At 38.2% G+C, this 21,291-nt stretch overlaps 1 protein-coding gene across 1 annotated transcript; it reads left to right on the forward strand.

Moving 5' to 3' along the window:
• The first annotated feature begins 7,524 nt into the window (after positions 1-7,524).
• On the forward strand, positions 7,525-17,427 carry unm_hu7912 (un-named hu7912). Its single transcript, XM_057357485.1, has 2 exons — positions 7,525-7,753; positions 12,972-17,427. The coding sequence occupies exon 2, from the start codon at positions 13,017-13,019 to the stop codon at positions 16,206-16,208; it is 3,192 nt and encodes a 1,063-aa protein (XP_057213468.1). The 5' UTR covers positions 7,525-7,753; positions 12,972-13,016; the 3' UTR covers positions 16,209-17,427.
• The last annotated feature ends 3,864 nt before the right edge of the window (positions 17,428-21,291 follow it).

Genomic DNA, 21,291 nt, shown 5'->3' on the forward strand with positions numbered 1-21,291 from the left:
GTGGGTGAGTTTGTCAGTTCTCAGCTATTAATAAACCTTACTGGGTCAGAGCACAGCAAGAAGGAGCTCTGCGTTGGTTGTTGGTGTTACAATATAACATTTCTATAAAACGGTGAAGCTTTCAGTACATGACTTATGTCAAAAGCATGGTGTACGTTTTTCATCTTTTAGATTTGGAAGTCATTTGTCATCATGCAGTATTTTTGCCTTTCATGCATAACGAGTCTTATATAAGAACTGCTTATATTTACTGAGTTTGATGATGGTTGTTTTACACAGAGAGATCAGTTTTGTTAAAATTGCAACTAGTGCTGAGTAAGCTGTTTTCTTTTTTACAATGTACTCATAATCAAGGCATTGATTGGGCTATAGAGGCGTGTAATTATTTTTATCGGCCTATGACTTTGTTCATTCATATTGAACCAAAGCTCTCTCTGTATTGCTGAAAGGCTCTTTATATGTATAAATACAAATCTTTTAATGTAATCAAACAGAGACATCTCACCCAGTGTCTGGCCTACTCTGATACTGCAATCCATTATGCACATAACTGTCAGGACTAACAGAACTATTCATGCTAACAGAATGAACCCAGGGGAAGGAGTTAGTCATGTTAATCATTGTTAACCAACCAATCAGCTAAACATATTGAAAAAATGATGATGTTATGCTTTTAGCATGCAAAGCTTTGTTGGAAACAGTGCTGCTAACAGAAAGATCCTCTGAAAACTATGGGACTCTAAATTCACTAGTTCAAGATCTCATTTAACTTCTTCGAGTCTTCATTGGCGGTGCTTATGTTTTTCACTTAAACAAATGACCATCTCTCATGCTTTACTTAAAAGAAACTGTTGTTTTAAACAGCAAGTTTAAATGCAGTCCAGTAATTCTTGTAAATCCTGAACAACAAATAGCCTTGCTCAATTCCAGGTCTCATAAATGACAATAAAATTAACATCATGGGCTCCAGGAACTATGAGGTGGATGAGGGGAAGAGGTCGATTTTAATTAAGCGGCAGATCAATTTTTGTTTCTGTGTACCCCTCCCATTCATTTGGACTATTAATTAAACCTTATGGCCCGGGTTCTCAGACAAGGCTTAGCTTAAGCCAGGACTATCCCTTAGTTGAATTAAGATATTTATGTCGCTTTTATAAAAATGCCTTAGAAGAAAACATTACTGGCGTGCATCTTGAGACAAAACAATGGCACTGATATATTTTAAGATATTTCTGGGCAAGTTATATTCAGTTAAGACATGTCACACATTCATTTTAGTCTGGGACTAGCTTTAAGCCTTGTCTGTGAAACCGGACCTATGTTGAATAAATTTGGGGACCTGATTATTCCCCAACTTGTAGAACGTATAAAATCTGGCCTAGTCTTCTACGGGGAGTTGCTACTCTAAGACACAGTCTTAAGTTTTCATTAAATCTTCATGTTGCAAGACTAGAAGCCTAGCAGTCAGACTTTAACTGAGTCAGAGCCCCAAATGAGCTAGAAAGTAAAAGTGTCCATGAAAACAAAACCCACAGCAGTAAAATATTGTAAAATCTAAGACACGTTTCATGTGTAAATCTACTGATAAATATGTGACCCAGTCTGTGAAAACCAGGCTAAAGTCCCAAAATCTAATCTTGAAATAGCGAGCGTTAAAGTTTGATTTCAACCATTAATTTTAATATTATTTCAATTTTTAACATGTGTTTCTTAGTCAATATTAAAGATATCAAGATTATATTTTCACAACAGTAAATCACAAAGAAAATTATACTTAGCTGGGTTTTCACAGACTGGATCACATTATGGATTTTCTAGAAGACAAGCCAGTCGTCGCACATTACACAATCACATCCTCACATGATGACCATGCAGAATGCTACTTGACATCCCATAAAAACAAACAGTGGGTATAATAATGAAATTATGCAGTCTCAGTTAATAATGTAAAAATACATTTTCAATAGTATTCTGTTGTTTGGACACAAAACCACTGAGACATTTCTCAAAATATCTTTTTTTCGTGTTTACAAAAGAGTCATATACATGTTTTGAACGGTATGAGGGTGAAATAAATAATGACAGAAATTTTGTTTTTGTGTGAACTAACAAGTCAAAATTGCAGTTTCAACAGCTATGGACTGTTTATTTCTTTGTGAAGTAAAAATGTTATATTGTGTACAGTCACATTTACAGAAATGCATGCTCTCTGGATCATGTAATGTGCCATGGTTAATAGGCACTGAAAGCTATCATCACTGTCTCTAATTACACATGCACACTGTTGTGTAATAGCACACTAGGAAACTCACTACTATCTGAACAGCCACATCCTGATTTCATCATGTTTTTACTGTGTGGCAAAAGTGTTTTAAAACTATTTATAACCACTGCAGCTGTGTTGGCACTAATGGCTATGGAAGAAAAAGCAAATTTCATTTGACTGTCTGTTTGCACTGAAGTCTAGTTTCCTAAATGACCTTTAGTTACTGAAACATTTAAAACTGTGTATTTGTGCGTTCATCTGCTATAACCAAACAACCTTTCAAACAAGGAGGCTATTGGGCATTCATCCATGTAGCATCCTAACAATAATACTTTCTGAGCGCTTGCAAATTTTCGATGAATTCCTTTTATAAGACTGCAACAGTTATGCATTTCTGCAGGTTTGCTGTTGAAAGTGACAGAATGATAAATGGGCGGTGGGATGTGAGTGGAAATGGTGCCTGTGTATGTTGCGCTGATAAGATGGGACAATTTCAGTAAAACCAATGCACTGCATTTGGGGTAATGTCCCAAAAATAGTAACTCTAGTCTTTAATGTGTGGGTCTTACAATATTTAAGCACCAGCATCACATTGATAATATAATTGAAATGTGATTTTAAGGACATTCATAGTAAACAATAATTTTGTTACAGGTACACAAAATAAGACTTAATGTCAATTTTTTTGTAATTGAATCCGTTGTCCTGAAAATGTGTGATCATAATGAATTGTATTGGGATGCAGTGGGTGGTTTACAGCGCAGGGGTTCATAACAATTTATGCAACTCTCTAATATGCAGCATCATTACGTTTCATAAATCCAGCGACTGCCAGCCAAACTCATCAGCCCTCCACGATGTACGGTGTGGGTGAGAGTGTGAGTAGAGGAGATAAATGGAGATTTTTCTCTCTCTGAAAGGCAGACGGGTCTGACAGTATTTCTCTGTATTTAAATGAATACTCACCGTACTTCCATGCTCTCACCACCCTGCGTTCATCCATAAACTGAGTTTACTTGGTCTCCATGGAGAGCTGCCCTCAGCATGCCATTTCTCAGCCCTCTGAAATAAAAAACACTATGAAAAATCTACACTGCAATTTTTGGCATTTGCGTAGATGAGGTAACCATGGCTACAGTCATCCAAGCCATGCTTCATCGGAAAGTGTGAGATTGTGTATTGTCTAGATTCAATTCATTTGATTGTTTTGACCCTTAAAGGCAGTAATGTAGAAAAATACATTGTCTAAAAATGTTATATAATTCATTAGCATCTTCAAAGGCCGGCTTTTCTTTCATCCTCTGCAGCTTAGTCAATATTACCCGGCTTAAATCAGATATGAGGTGCTTAAATCAGATTTGGCACAAAAGAGAACTCCAAAGGAGTAAGAGCAGGATGCCAAAAACACATGGCCAAGCTCTAGGTGGAAGAGAGGGAAGGGCTCTCACCACAGCCAGTTTTGCATGAACGGATGAAGGAATAAGAAAACAATCACAGCCTCTGTCCATGTGCCAAGAACCCTGGCAAGATATTTCACCAGGCATCACCAAGCATCACCAGAGACAGAGGTGGCTTTCATTAACACTGCTGCAAATTCTGAAGCTTCAGTAGCTCCTAAATCTTTCGGGGAAGGTTTATTGGCTAACCAAGTTTCCTGACAACCACAAAATAAAAAATAGGATCATTATGTGGATTCCTAACAAACGTTTTTGTATACACATTTTGATCTGATGTCCCAGGCTTTCTCTCACACGTTCCCACTTTACTCTGCTGTGGATTGGGGAAGTATCATCAAATTTAAATAAAACATGCTGTGTACAGCACGCTGCTTATTCAGCATGAACAGTAAATTGGGTTATTAAGCATAGCTTTATGATGTCAAATTGAACTACAATATAATCTTATTTAAAAAATAACTTTTTTGTAAAGAGGGAACTTAAGATTTGTTCTTTCACTGCATTTACAGAGGGTAGTCATTAGCAAATGCCCTTGTGATGTGGGCACCCATCAAGGGCTTTTCTTAAAGAAAAAGCTTAACATAAGGGTAACTAATAATAATGATTTATGTCAAAGAAAAATCACGAAATATGGAGATACGAGGTTTCAGAAGGACAGCAGAAATATGTAAAACTCATAATTAGACACTTTTCACAAAGCAAAACATTTATACAGGTCTGTTCTCTTGTACAGCTGTTATGCAACCAAGGGATTGCTTGTAAATGACTGTAATTACAGTTCTTGTAAGAAGAACAGAGCTGACGTCTGATTATTAGATCAAACAAATGCTGAATGTGTATTACATTATGAATCATGTTAAGGTTGTTTGAACGTACAGTAGGAGTACAAGTTTGATTAAACGCTACATGACCTACATACATATTCATCAGTATATAAAATGGAACAATGTATCAAAAAATCAAACTTTATAATATGGTGACTCACAATACAATGCCCACACATTTTGGATTATCAAAATAATGCACTTTTAGCTCCCAAACAGGTATCATTTACAATCAGATATTGTATTTACAAATAAGAATTATGTATCAATCAGTTCAGCTTAGTTCAAATAGCCATGCACTTTGTTTGCAACACTTTAATTGTGTTTACTTAATTGTTCCACTGGTGTACAGGACTCTTATCAATAAGAGCAGGATTTGCAGCCAAGCCATTGATCTCACTTTTCCTTATAAGAGTCTCTGGAGCAGCTGAGACACCTGCTAGCACACAGGGTCTAATGATGGACGGCCTCTAATGTCTGTGGGCTTCTTGGAAGGAGCTGCATCATTCATTGCCTTCAAAGATCAAAGTGCCGGGCCTGTAGCTGAGCCTCTCTTCATGGCTCTGTGGCTGGGCCCTGGGTTCCCACACCTTGTGGAAATGGCTCCTATCACGCTGCATCATTTCAAACCCATATGGGAGCAGACAGATGGTAGGCAGGCTAAACCAATGGGAAGCTGGGTTGCCATGCCAATAACATCGATGGGCTCTTACTAACAGAGGAGGACAGAGACACAGCTTGCAATATGTACGGTATAGTGTGCTTTATTATTCTGTATAAAATGTTATGAATATTTATATGGAGCGCAATAGTGGCTGTTTTCAGCAAACAGGTTTCCCAAATATTTTTCCATTTTAAATATTCTAAAATAAAGTCTTAAACCAAGCCTTTCAAATGAATCGCAGCATTCTAGCACAGCATTGCACTCTATGTACCTCTATCACAATCTACTGTTAAACAGGGTTAAAACAGTTTTAAAGATGTTAAAGAGTGATAGAGAAAGAACTAAGCTGATGACTCACAACTAGCTCAAGACAAGACAAAAGAAATGCAGACAATCATGCATTTTTCATTACGGACTATTGAAGCTATTCAAGCAACTTTGCCTCCCAATAAATTCTTCAGTCACCTTTAAAAGCCTTTAAATCTTCCATGACCTTTCCTACTATCTCTACTGCTATAGGCTGTGGTGAACATGGCAGTCCTGAGCTCAGCACTGTTCTCTCTGCCAATTCATCTTTCTTGCGCTACTCTAAAGATACCACTTCCACCGACACTGTCATGTGATCTTACTGGCGACACATTACTGTAATGAGTCTGCTATCAGCAGGACAGACATAAATTCAGCTTTGGACAAAGGGAAGAGGCCCACCAGTACGGCTCAGAGAGAGAGAGAGAGAGAGAGAGAGAGAGAGAGAGAGGATCTGGCTAAGGGCCTGATCATTCACTTGACTGAAGCAATGATATGAAGAGTTATATATCTCACTCAGATGTTATGGCCCTGCAGACCAGAAAGGTAAATGAACATACAAAACTGCAAAACAAAAGGAGCTGTGAGCAAGCACTGTGATTCTGTGAAGCATTATGAATCATGTTTCAGTCTTTTGCATATTGCAGCAAATCTTTTTTAAGCTATACCACAAATTTACTGTTGAACTGATTAGACTTGACAAAACTTGGAAAATGTTTTTATGCTGAATATTAAAACTCAAAGGACATATTTTAAAGGATCCCTTAATTGTAGTAACTGCTAACATGTCTAGATAGGAAATACAACAAGAAGCGTGGCAAATAAATACAACATCATCTTGCTACACAATGCTTTCTCTGTCCTCTTCTTTTATTATGTACACCCGAACGCAGCATAATGGTGACGCAGTCTTTTCATTGTACGACAGCGTCAGAAAGAACCTTTGAAACAGAACAGAGCTGAGTCACACATTAGTACACAAGCTCTACACAGCCTGGGAGATAAATAGATGACTAGAAACAAAATAATTATGTCAGCTGTCAGCATCACTGTAAATGCTATGACTGATAGTGCTCAGCAAATACAGAGTTGCTGTTGTCACAGCATTAGAAATAAATTGAGATGCTCTAGAAAGGCAGTTCTTTGCACTGCCGGTGCAATTACACGCATGTCAGTCAATTTAAAGTTGTAAGATGGACATAAGTGAGATATGAAGGTTGTGCTCTTTGGAAAATGAAGACATGGATTTACAGCTACAATAATCCTATTTAACTAACCTACAAGTCTAGGCTCGCATGATTTGTTCCCATGCCTCACACTACAAAAACATGTGATTTTACTAATAGTCTAGTGAGGTGGTCTCATACAGTGCCAGTGCCACTGATACAATACAAAATTCCGTTGTTGTCATGATTGATTAAATAGCTTGCAAAATCAGGCATTAATCAAACTTAATGAGAGATTGATTTCATGCATGTCTCATTTAATCTCATAATACTTTACTTTGGCATTTCACACTTCCATTTAGGCTGCAAGCAATGGGTTTTTAGAAAAGCCTAAGATCCAAAGTTGAAGTAAGGTTGCACTCTAAAATCATTATGAAACCATATGTCTTAAGGGTTCTTAGATAGCTTATTTTCAATGTAATCACTATCACAAGATTTGTTGTAAACAAGCTTTCCAAAGAAATCAACAATTCAAAAGCCTAATCACTTCAATAGTTCATTGTCCTGGAATAAATAATCAAAACCTGAAAACAATAGCATATTCATCCTCGAGTTGAGTGATCATAGAGCCGATCAGCACGATCTAACACCTCCATAATTAAAATCACATCTCGTGACCATCTCGGAACTGTGCCACCGCATATGCTCAACCAGCGCGGGTTTCGTGCGCATCACGAACACACACAAGCGCGCGCGCTCGTGGGCGGTTGAAGCGCGCGGCCGCGCGCACATGCACGCAAGAGCGCGGCAAAAGTCGCACGCATGCGCTGTCGTCCGCATCTCACGCAAAAAACGCAACGTAAGAGGGATGCGGTCACACCCCCTCGTCTTATCTCACTACGCCCCCGAGACCCGTGGGCGAAAAACAATATTAAAGGAGTTTGATGCAACCCTTCACACCAGCCAATATGAAATGGAGACCACATGATCTCTCAAACGATAAAACAGTTCGCGCCTTATGAACTCCCGTGTTATCAGCGGCTTCGGGATTTTAACTATGGATGAAGACGGTAAGATGAATGCGCACACTTTTTAAGGTGTCATACATATACACTAGTGTAACAAAACTTATGTCTTTCAGATGTGTATTAATTAGTTTAAAGACCGATAAGATTGTAGTGTTGCGTCTCATCGAGGAAGACATTAGGTCATTTTTACGCGGTGAGAGATGCGCGATAGTGCGGGGGTCGTGCCGCAGCAATAAATGAGAACGAAGTGTGCTTATGTGTGTGATGCTGCGATGTGCAAAGATTTCAGTTTGTACATCACTTTCGCAAGACTATACAACCACGGCGTTTAATAGGACTACGGCAGATATTTAAACGATCTAAAATCAGAGGATTTTGGCCACTATACTTGATACTGTATGGCGACCTTGTAAATCAGTAGGACCTTGTGGTTTGATAGGTATCCAGGCGACAGGGCATGTGGTATGTTGTTGTCCGGAGCTTCGTGGGGTGTAGTTTGGTTACAAGTCAATGTAAGTTACTTTGAGTAGCAATATGTTTCTTAGAATAAGAAGAAATCAGGATCTCACTGACAAAACTCAAAACTGTGCAAAGTGTTAGGGATTGGTAAATCCATAATGAAAACAAATTTTCTAGGTGATATTTTGTTTTAACAAGACTAGAATGCGTAGACCAACAAGACAGTAGGCTACATGGTCTTCAGTAATGCTTTAGTATAGCACAAGCATTCTGCACCTGTTGTTTGGTGGGAAAATGACTTGTAAAAAATAAGAAAAAATTAATGTAGCTCGTCTTTTTGTATAACATTGTCAAGTTTTGTTAAATAATGTTTTGTTAAAAAAAGTAATAATGTCAAACCGCAACAGGACTTATAAACATACTACAATATTAGTTTGTTGTACTACTGGGGTCACTTATCTGCATCCAAACGTCTAAATGATGCTCTTGATATAGGCTTGGCATATCAAGAAAAAATATTGTTTTTTCATTTAGTTTTCTGTTGTATAAAATGCATGAGCGCCTTAAAACGGACGTGCTGAGGACAACGACCCCCCCCCACCCCCCAAGGGCTTAGTAAATTGAGCTGTTGTTCTTATTGATTTAACTTTATAAGAGTGTAATTTTTAGTAATGTGTTGCTCGACTATTATTGTCTAAATCCATTACCCTTAGTACAATGTAAATGAGGTAAACCGAGATCAGTGACTCTCAAACTGTGGTATGCACAGCCATAATGCCTGAAAATCTGATACTTAAAACTATATAAATATATACATTAATTTTTCTTTCCATGTTTTATATATAATTTCTCATCTAATTACTAATTTAATGTATCTTTATGCATCTAATCTTTAAACCAAGGATGCAAATAAGTGAATAAAAGATGTCATTATATGATCATATATGTGGTCTGAAATTTCGCACTTAGTTTTATCCATGGTCTTATAAATTGGCTTAAGGACAGATATGATTTATAGGTACATACACAGTAACTGGGTCTCCCAGTTCCATTACCAAAATCCTCTGAGTCCTCCTGTTGGACAGGGAAAGAAATGTCATCTCCAATAAATCTGTTTAAATCTATAAAATCATCCAGCTGGGCTACATTCACTGAGACGAACAATATCCATTGTGTCTAAATATAGCCTCTTTGCCTCATATCGAGCCAAAAAAAGTGCGAACTCATTTTAGGAATGGCTTGTTTATTTAAGGAGATAAACCTCATGCGAGATTAACTGCTGTTGCTTATGATCTCTCAGAGTCACACTAAAACTGAGAGAAATCTTCTGTAATTGTGTAACTCATCTAATTATAAACGATTCAAAGATAAATTTACTCCAGATCTGATTTTTCCTGAGAGTTTTCAAGATCGAATGATGAGAGAAATGTAGTCTTGGACAGGTGGTGATTGATGGTGTGTGAGCAGTCGGCCTCAGTCGCAAGTACTAGCGCGAATGCTAGGTGTAAAGACGCCTACTGTTTAGCCACCTTGCGTAATGAAGAACACCGTGCCTAATATGGACATTACAAAGGTTTATTCCTTTGTAATGTTTGAATCTAAAATACAAATGACTCAACTTTTTTATTTGAAGGAAGATATTCTTCTCTTTCAGTGATTCAGTGAGTGTAATGTAATAGTGTACACAGCAGTAAGAAGTCAGATAAAAGTGACACTTGATGTAATCATATATGCAGTAATCTCTATATTTAATTTGCGTGAAGACCCAGCAGCAACAGCTTTTATATCTGACAGTGCTGCATTACGCTCTCCTTTTGTGACCTAGAATGTTGGGAGAAAAGATGTAAAGAGAGGGATTCTGGGTAAATATTGCCTCACCGAAAGGTCATCTACTGTATACCCTTAGTCAGCTAGAAACAGAACCATTGAAAACGGCAGCCGAAGGGAACCTGATTTGTAAGCATCCGACATGAGCGACAGCGTTTGAATAAATAGATTTTAAAATGTGCAATTCAGCTCTCTTTAACAGTTGTTAAATGGAGAGGTCCAGACGGCATTCAAGAATTGAAACAATCTTACGACAAGAAGTATAGTTATGGGGTATCAGCCATACACGGGACATCAACTTTGCACAGTCACTCCTGGCTGCAGAGACACAAGAGCCGATGCTTCTAAAAGGGGATAAAGTGCTTAGTGCTTATGCCCCAAAACTGCTCCCAGCAGAGATGTAATGCAATAAAGTAGTGCAAGTCATCCAATCCCGGCAACATTAATCACAGAACTGAACTAGATCTGATTTGTGATGGAGTTTTATTACCCTTCATTTCCAAGTTGTAATTTGTACCTGATACCTTTATGAGGAGATGCAACAGTCTACAGCTATTGTCTAAAGCTGTTGAATTCAGCAACACACTGTAAAATGTGTTATGTTGCCATTGTTTATACTTTATACAAAAATGTAGTAATCATCGGAAGGTACTGTATGATGATCTCTTATTGTATATGTAGATATAAATTAATGTTGATATACTGTATGATATCATTGATGAATCATATGGACATATAGTGTGCTCAATTGCCTGTGCTTTGACTTTGGGCTACAATATAAGTAAAAATAAAGTTTGGAACAGTACGTTTACCATTTAGTAATTATGGGTACAGAAGGTTGTATACTAGAGATGATGTACAGTAAGCCACAGAACAGAGTGAAGGTGTGTGTCTTCTCTGCAGGATGAACAGATGGTTTTAGGGTTGGCTGAAGAGAGCTCCCACTTGTTATTTAGAAATCACTGAAACACAAAACATTGAATAACCTTAAAATTATTTGATATTTTGGCAAATTACATGTGTGTTTATATTTATTGGTATATATGTGTAGACGTAAACAACATTTGTCCAGCCATTACGCAAAGAAGATATATTTTCCTGTATATTAACTTTAATATAAATAATTTAATAGTTAATATATTACGATAGAATAATACTTACAAATTTCTGCTTTTCATATAAGCTATTGAAAAATATATATAATATAAATTTGTAGTGATGCACCGAAATGAAAACTGTGAAACCGATACCGAATATTTTGGATGCACTCTGGCAAAAACCGATACCGAAAATTACTTAAAAAAACGTTTTGAAATAGTTTTTATTTAATTGTATTAATTACACACACTAAAACCACAAAACCACACAGAAGGGAGAGGATATTTCGGCTTTTAATTCAAATTTCTTTCTTTCCGGAGCATCACTATAAATTTGTATCTAATATATGGAAATGTATTATTTAATTTATTGAATTATATTTTCCAATATATTGTCACATATTTTTGTTTTGTAAGGGAGAACGTAAAAACCAACAGAACATTTAGCTGATTCAAAAAGTTAAACAAACATATTTAAGACCTGATTAAATATATTTGTTAAAATTATATTTCTGTGAAAAAAACAAAAAGCGCTTATTGTTTACATCTTGCAAAATGGTCTATACAATACATATGAGCCTAGACCACGGTGTACTATGTAGGCTAATACTAAATCAAGTCAGTTGGTTAAATAACTAGTCATGTAAACATTCATTAAAAAGTAGTTGAGGCTATATAGCACAAACTGAAATGACCCACAATTTCATTTTTATAAAATGCAAACAGGATCTAAACAGGATAAAGGAAAAATCAGAGCAGCCATAAATATAGTGCATGTGCACTGAGCATCACCTGTATCCATTACATGGTTGTTGTCATGAGCACTAAATCTGAATTCTGCTTCTTAATTTAGCAATGCATGCATCTTCCACGTTTGTAAAACTAATATCTGACATTTCATGGTTTATATGCTCCCTTTTTAGCCTCTTTTCTACTCTGTTCATTTTATTTCCCCATAGAGCAGAATGGCACTATTATTAATGGGCAAGGCTGTTGCAGTGCAATGCAGTAAAACTGCATGTATGTTTTGTAAGAAAACATCTTCGTGTCCTTTGGATAAGATAACATTTGTAATAAAAAAGTAATTTTGATTTTTAATTGAGAAGTTCATGCTGTTGTTATGGGCAACAGTTAAGTAAAATAACTTATTTTTGGGAGGTCCTGCAATATCTCTGCATCTTTGTAATTAATTCAGATTTCTCTATTCAGTCATTCAGTCAGTGTTACCTTCTGTACAGTATGTGTTTGTTTTCTGAGAGTTCTATCTAGCGACTGATGTTTACGCATGACATGACATTTAGCATGGGTAACACATTTATAGACTGAATATCTGAACACTTATTAAACATTCAGAACTCTTATCATTTTAAAGGACTTTTGCAATGGTTATATTATGTAAGTAAAATGTCTACTATTGTAACAACATACTAGATGTAATTTTAGATGTACATTTCCATAGCAACCAGAGTCTAGAGGGCTTGTTTTCTAGGCGTTTTGTAAAATAATAGAGAGGCCACAGGAAATAAAGGCGAGAAAACTGGGGGTGGGATAACCTGAGAAATAACTTGAAAAGAAATCAAAGTCAGGTCAGCACCAGGTCACATGGAGGTCTATGGAGGACTTGTTGGTTTAGCTGACTTTGACTCTCTGATTAGGCATATACTGTAGATAGATAGATAATATGTCATAATAGTGGATGTCTTGCAAATGAAATTCTCTGTTACTTTCTTTTTACGTTATTATTACATTTTTATGTATTTTTATTTTAAACAAAGGCCCTAATGTGCAATTTGTTTTATATATTTTATTATATTTTATGCAGATATTAAAACTGTTGGTATTGTGTATCTAATATGGCTGTTTTTAATTCTCTCTAGGAGACACCAACTGAGGGGATTTAAAAAAACGGGGGTCCCTTTAAGATGACACGTACAGATCCCCCTGATATATTAACATCTACCTTGTATCAAGACATAAAGCTTGGCCCTACCTCTGGGCTCTCACAGTATTCTAGATCTTCTAAACAATGTGATTCCCAAATGGTTGGCCCACTGGATCAGAACTTTGAAACCATAAACAAAAGACATTGCCGTAGCTTTGACTTCATTGAGTCATTGGATGACCCAAAGAACTTTTCCTCATCCATGGAGTATACCTACAGGTCTGACCAGCAAACAGTGAATAAGGATGCAGTCTGGAATGGCACTGGACAGCAGGGACACTTGCGTTTCTCCTCTCCAGATCTGTTCAACTCGAAACTCTCCCAGCACCAAGTCGGCACAGACAAAAGCAACGAGGCAGCAAGGACTAGTGTTCACGGTAAGCCTCGGTCAAAAAGTGCTCCACGGGTTCGAGCCACCCTGACCCCAGTACCCATCACAGTCTCCCCACCAGCAACCATGCGGCGTCGATCTCCGGTTGACCCCCAGAGGAGACCAGAAGTACTGCCAATTCGACAAGACTCCCATTCAACAACCAGGGCTTTAGTTAACGAAGTCCATCCTATCAAGCTACAACCCCATACTCCCCTGTATGTTTCTGATTGTTTTGAGGACAACAGACCAGATAAACAAGCTAACACTCCCCACGTCAGGTGCCGTGTTGACATTAAGCCAGATGCCTCAGTTCTCCAGCACACAACACGGAAGATGCCTAACCACAGAAGTAATGTTCCCTGGCAGCTTCCCTCTGCTCCAGGAATCAGGAGTCAGACATCCACTTCCAGAACATCTACTCCTAGTGAGTGTTACAGCATGGACTACAGGCAAGCATATCCATATCAAAACAGCATGTCCAGTATGTACATTAATTCTGGAGAGATCCCTTTAGGAAGGACTTCTCCCAGAGACCCAAGGGAGTACAGAACCCTGTCGAATCCGAACATTCCAACCAAGTTCTTCTACACCGACGATCCCTGCAGGTATCCAGTTCAGCCACCCAATAGAACATATTATCAAGACGACCAATACAGTATTAACAGCAGTGCCAGCCAAAATCCCTCCCTCAATAGTCAGTACGTACTTGACCCAGGAACTCGCTGGGTTCACACTTTGCCTGTGCGTTCATACTTTGCAGATCGCGAACCCACGGATGCTTTCTACGGTAGACCTTATTCAGTGAGTGAGCCAGGTCCGTACTTCATATCTACCCCTCCTTCTGAAACATACTATCAAGAAGATCCAAGAGCGTATGCATTTCCCTCAGACGCTTCAAGGATGTTCTACACCCGGCCTTATCATTACCCATCAGAGTTACACATTCCTATGAGAGCGTATCATACAGAGGGTCGACGACGGCCACGCTTGTCACAGGTCTTTTCAGATGACTGGCACCGGTCAAGCATAGCTACATATTCCAGTCAGTACGCATCCTCGCAGGCAACCCCTCAGCGGGCACCATCGATAAGTCCATGGTATCCTAATGACTTTACCGAACCAAGCCGTTTAGGAGCAGATGTCAGGAATTACTCGAAATCCTGGGACAACATTCTCATTCCACACATGGATAGAGAACAAGGCATTTCACGAGGCAGGAGTTACGAGAACCTTCTCCATCACGGGAGGCCAGGAGTTGCTCCTAATAACAATCAACAACCAGTTATTGTGAACCTTTCTAGTTCGCCTCGACGATATGCCGCTTTGTCTCTCTCTGAAAACTGTCTGGAGAAGTGTGCCGGTGAGAGACGAAACAGTTCGGGACAGCACTGGTTTGTAACCCCAGAGATTACAATTACCGACAATGACATCCGTGCAGCGAACAGCAGCAAGAGAGATGGAGGCCTTGGCGGCTGGAAAACGCAAAACGTGGGGCAATCTCCAACTGCAAACACACACAACGTACAGAGACCTACAAACCCACCAGAACCCACAGAGAGGAAGAACAATAATTACTCCCTGCAGCAAAGCCTGGAACAGCTCGACGAGTTGCTGGCTGACTTGGTCATTGATTATAAACCTCAAAATAGCAGACGACCGAGCAAGGACTTGATAGACCAGCTCAAGCAATTGATCAACGACGATGAGACAACAGAAGGGAAGAGAGAAATAGATCAAGAGGATTCGGGAGTTTTGAACACACAAACAAATTCTTCAAAGACCAGCCCAGACACATTTAAAGACCCGGACAGTGGTTGCGAGGGATTTCTGAGGAGCGTTGAGGATGTCTCTTTGAATCATAATACTGATGAGGATGACACTATGGTGTGCTCCAACAGGAGATGCTTGCGTAAAGACACGACTTTCAATGCTTGCTTGTATTTCAAGTCGTGCCACAGCTGTTATACATACTATTGCTCAAGGAACTGCAGACGTGGGGACTGGGACACACATAAAGAAAATTGTCTTTATGGCCGCACCAGCAGTGTTTGTAGGCATATATTAAAGCACTGTCGAGAGAACTCTGATGTTCACAAAGCCTTTTCACGCATTGCTCGTGTAGGGTATCTATCCCGAGGGAGAGGGGTCCTGTTCTTGGGTTTTCCAAACCCAGGGTCTGCAGATAACTTTCTTCACGTTGGTCTTGAGAGCCTTACCATCTCCCCAACATATCTGTCTCTTCGAGAATTGGACAGTTTCAAAGACAACCTCGGGGAATACTGCAAAGAGCTGCAGAACGAAGGCAAAGAGTATGACCCCACTGAATGTTTCCTCCTGAATGTATCCATAGCTGTTGGAGACCTAGTGCCTAAACTTCCTTCACCCAAATTACAAACGCAGACAGTTCGCAAATACGCCAAGGTCTCATTAGCCTCCTCGAGCCCAGATAAGAAAATCTTTAAGAAAGAATGTGAAATGGAGACGCTCATTCTCACGCCACCTCCCGGGACTTCTGACATCGACAAGGATGGCCAAGAGGGACGAAAAGCAAGAGAGATCTGTTTCATTAACATCCAAAGGGAACTTCGTACCAGAGGCGTCTTTCTTCGCCATGAGTTCCCACAAATATACAACCAGCTTTGCGAGTTTGTTGAAAGCAACAAAAGATTCACTCCCACCACCATCTACCCCATTGACAAGAGAACAGGGAAGCAGTTCATGTGTATGATCATGGCAGCATCTGAACCAAGAACGCTTGACTGGGTTGGTGCACCTCATCTTTTAGATGACATTATATAATCCTATGCATCCAGTATTATCAAGCAGTTGCTCTATAGAATTAAACTTAAACGACTAATGTTTTTAGATACGCATTTTAATAGTGAGGCATTATTTATGGTATTCTTGTCACTTTCTGCCACTAAGTACTAGAAATAATACAAGTTGCTTATTGGATAACAAGCCGGACAGCACTAAATAGTAGATTCGAGCACATTTACTTTGTCGTAAAATTGGTTTCTTGTTAACTATTACTGTATATTTCCAATATTTCTTGTAGTAGTATGTTTGCAGCGAGGATATAAAATCTAGGAAGCCTTTGCAGAGCCTACATTTCTCTTGCAATACTGAAAGTCTTTGTCTTTAGCCCGTTAAGAGAATGAAAGTGCACTTGCATGTAAAATGCATGCTGGCAAGGGAAATGCAATATTACTTAACATTTTAAGAGGGATGGTTATTTATCAAATAAATTGTACTGATAACCAGTGCAGCAGACAACATGTCAGGCCAGCTTTTTCATGGAGAAAGTAAAATAAATTGCTTGAACGATTCAGTGTATTGTACATGGCAACAGCTTTCTGTATTGTGTTCATTAAGTACTACAGTATATCTATTTAAATGGGTAAATCAGATTAATATAAACAACTGTTAACTTTACATTACAGGAAAACCTGAATTATGCTCATTTTCATTCTATATAAAACCTAACTTGTTTTTTCATCTGAAATGATGGTGGTTATTTGCCATATTCTTAAGTGGTTTGTTTTAAATTTTCATAGTATTCCAAAGTTCATAAACTGGAACATTCTTCTTTGGAAAGATGACTGTTGTTAAGTACTTGTACTGTATATAAAATAAGCTATTTGAATTTAAATAATTCGTAAGGATTGATTAAACTTAGAAACCTATATTTTAATGTAGAAACAATACATTTGTAAAATGATTAAAGCAGTGGTGTAAAACACACTTGTATGCAAGATTGTGTTAGAAATTGCACTTAAATAAACAAATGATGGAGAACATTCACAGACAGCCCACTTTGAAAATGTAATCAATAGCATGCACTGAACAAACTTTGCAGCGACTAGATAGTCTGTATAGTGCTGTCTTTATGTTACCATTGTTATGCCATTATTTATTTATTAACTTATTTATTTACACTGCTCACAAAATTGTGTTCTGTTGACAAGTGTGGCTTTATTTTCTGTACAATGGTCAATAAATGAAACACTCAAAGGTCTCTCTTGCCTCATGTCTTTGACTTAAAAAGAACTTTAAAGCTTTGCATGATTATTTTTTTTGTGTGAGAAAACAACACTACTCATTTTTATTGATAGAGTTATGTGGTAAGATGTGTTCCTGGATAAACATCTTTTGTTGGTCTTGTCAAAGAATCACAATGATAGCTTAAACGCCACCCACATAAAACAGGACAACAATTGGTTGACAAAAAATGGTATACAAGCCCTAACCCTAACATTCAGTTTAAACCCAGTCAAACACTCTGATTTGTTGATAGCTATAATGTTTATCCAGGATCACGTAGTAGTAGGTGAAATCACATTCACTGAATCAGATTGTTCTTACTGTTTGTTATCGACGTGAAGCTAACCGATACGATTGTGGCGACACCTGCAGGTTACAATAACTTACTGCCACTGAATAAAGCCTTCACAAGCATTACACATTTTCGATTTTGACGTACTTGTCACAGTTGTCAAGTTTTAATGTATGTACTTACTAGTTATGAAATGGACGAAAATACATTCATTTGTCAGCACAGCAAAAGAAGCATTGATATAAGTTACAAATAAACTACAAAGCTTAGCTGTAATGACTGAAAATGAATGATGCTTTTAATGAAATTGTCATTTATACCAGTAATTGTTAGCCTTTGTATTATCATTATGGAAAATTATCCATTAACATCCAGAATATGCTAAACAATAGACATTCGTTCATTTCCATTATAGGGATAGTTTACAAAAAAAATGCTTTCTGGGTGGTCGTGGCCTAATGGCTAGAGAGTCGGACTCGTGACCAGTTCAATTCTCAGGGCCGGCAGGTAACGACTGAGGTGCCTTTGAGCAAGGCACCTTACCCCTACTTGCTCCCCGGGCGCTGCAGTGATAGGAGCCGGGTGTACGTGTGTTCACTACTCACTGGATGGGTTAAATGCAGAAGTCACATTTCGGGTATGGGTCACCATATCTGACAAATAGGTCACTTTCACTTCTTCTGTGGAACACAAAAGAATATATTTTAAGAAATGTCTCAGTAGTTTTGTGTCCATACAATGGAGGACAATGGAGGGGGTCAATGTTGTTCTTCGAAATATCTTTTTTTGTGTTCTGCAGAAGAAAGAAAGCCATACAGGTTTGAAATGACGTGAGATTAGTAAGCGTTGAAACCATTTTTAATTTTAAGTGAACAGTACATCTGGTTTCAAACATATGCATTTAAAAGGCCAAATTAAGATAAGAAGCACTCAGTTCAAGATGTGAACGAATAAAAAGATCACCATTTATTGCTGCAATGAACTTGCTCTGAGGTCTTGTGAAGGTTTCTTGTTGAACTACCTCAGCCAACTCCAGCGAATCCACTGCAAGAAATTTATTCACAATGACCTTTCAGATAGTGATTAGCTTGAAAACATGTATTACACAAGAAAATAATGTAAGGCTTTTATAATGTCAAATTAAACTGCAAACCTTTTTCAGCATTTCTCAAGGTATATATTTCAACACATTTTTATTTAATCAGTGTAATTTAAAACGGGACCTCAATGATCATTATATGCAAGCAAACAAAAAAGATTGTAATTTTGTATTACCTCTCATTGGATATTATGAATGTTTTTGCATAAATATACACAAGTAGTATGATATAAGTGTAGACCATTTTTGTCTGACATCACATGTTCATGTTGGTGTGAAAACATACAATAAAATTGCTGAAGGCAGCGAGGAAGCTCAGAGCTAAGATGCAGGTTGCCGGGAAACAGGAAGCCGAGCGAACTTCCAGGCACTTTAGGCTGTGGGCAGGGTGATAAATGTAGGGCTGCTGGGAAAGCATATGAACAGTGAACTGATACAGCAGCCTTCAGGAAAAACTGCATAAACGGGAAGCCATCTACGTTTGTACAGTAACTGCCTGCAGTACCATTTCTCAATATCAGACCTCCTTTACGAAGGATACTTGTATAAATCCTAATGTTGATTTGTACTGCATTGTCATTTTGCGCCACCCAAATTCTCTGCCAAAAATAATAACAAAGCTGTTTTTGATTAGGTAGCATCACATTATAATGTTACATGCAATGCATAGTCAATTTAGTTGCCTTGCATAACATAACATGTAAATGCAACATATTTAAGCTTCTAAATGTTTATGCCTTATTTATAAACCCTTATGGACATTATCTCCGTACCCAGTAGAGGGCGGTAGATATCTATTCTAGTATGAGTCAGAATGAGTCACGGGTGATTCATCTGCTGTAAGGGGGAGATGAGCTGCTGTTGTGTTTGTAACCACCACATGCCCAAACACATCCCAGCCCACATGATCACCAGGTGCTGTCAGCATGGCCAAAGCACAAGTCATCCCACAACTTTAGTGAATGACTATAGAATCATGTCAGTATTACAATGGTCTGGTTTTCACACTGCCCTATAACCTTGCTTTCAAAATAAGATACAGATATTTACTTTATTACTCTTTCAGTCTTTTTAAGTAAGGGATAATATATCTATAATAAATAGAAATTGTATATAGAAATTATTGTGTTCTATTATTGAAAAATGTAAGGTATATCGTTTTTTCAGCACAATTTACAACAAATGGTTGTTGTGCATGCACGCTCACATCTCACAGTGTCACTTCACGAAGCCGATACCATTTCCAGCAACTCGCACGCTTCCTCTGAAGTCGATATTCTCGCTCTAGCAGTTTACATAAAATTGTGAAAATGGTTGGCCGTGCTGTTGTAAACCAGTCCCCTGGGTCAGCTTGTGGGAGGTTTGGCTGTTAGGCCAGCAATGCACAAATATACTTCCATGTACACGCACAGAGTGTCTTCTTCAAAATACTGGTATTGATTTGGTGAGGACTGGATAAATTATGACAGGTTGGAGAATCCCATGATACATAAATATGTTATTTACAGATTAAGGGTACAGATGCCTGCAAAACATTTGAATCCCTTTAGATGGGTAATTTCCCCACCTTCTGTCCTGTGTAGGAGCAAAGATGACTCAGAATCAGCAACCATGCACACATTCTTTGTTTTCCGAACTTTGTACAGAAGAGGACAGCTGTGTCATTAAAGACTTTGATCAGCCGAAGACACCTGTATATATATGTATTCACACATATGTCATGTTTTGCATATACTGCCTGCAATGTTGTTGATTCTGTGCTCTGAATGTTGGGGGCATCTGTTTTTGTGGGTGAAATACTAAATCTCATCAGCCATTCTGGGAAATAATGAGTCACCATTAAAGGTCCAAAAGAACTGTAGTGTACCGAATATCAACCTTTGCTCTCCTAAACTTAATCATATGGTCATCTGAGAATGAGCTCATCTGCAGAACCCTTGTGTTACTGTTTGTCACTATGGTTTGGGAAAAAGGGCATTCTATTGTCCATAAGGAAACCCCATGATCTAAGTCACCATGGTAAACATCATAACAGAGTCAGAAATCACCCTATATTTATCACAGATAATGGAGACCAGTGTGACCTAAATGGAGTGAAGTGTCATGATGACCATAACAGTCCTGTTCTGTACATCCAAACAACCCGTTGTCCATCTAAAAATCACATATAGAATAAAAACTTAAGAGCACATCATGTCCCTCCCTTTGTGCAGCCAAAATGTTGTTGTTTTAGTTCAGTTTTAAAGGGGCATGGTTGGGTAATTCTCCTGGAGTCACTTGTGTTCCGAGAGTAAAAACATAATATTTTACAATTATCGCAATTATTGTTAGCTTGTAAAGGTGTGTCTCCTTTGCTTTCAACGTGGATTATATTTAAAATAGGCTCAAAGCAAGATTTGAAGCCCTTTACATTTTTATGACAGCCTGCTAAATGCATCAGATTGGAT

The sequence above is a fragment of the Triplophysa rosa genome, linkage group LG17 (assembly GCF_024868665.1).
Source record: "Triplophysa rosa linkage group LG17, Trosa_1v2, whole genome shotgun sequence".
Taxonomy (NCBI): domain Eukaryota; kingdom Metazoa; phylum Chordata; class Actinopteri; order Cypriniformes; family Nemacheilidae; genus Triplophysa; species Triplophysa rosa.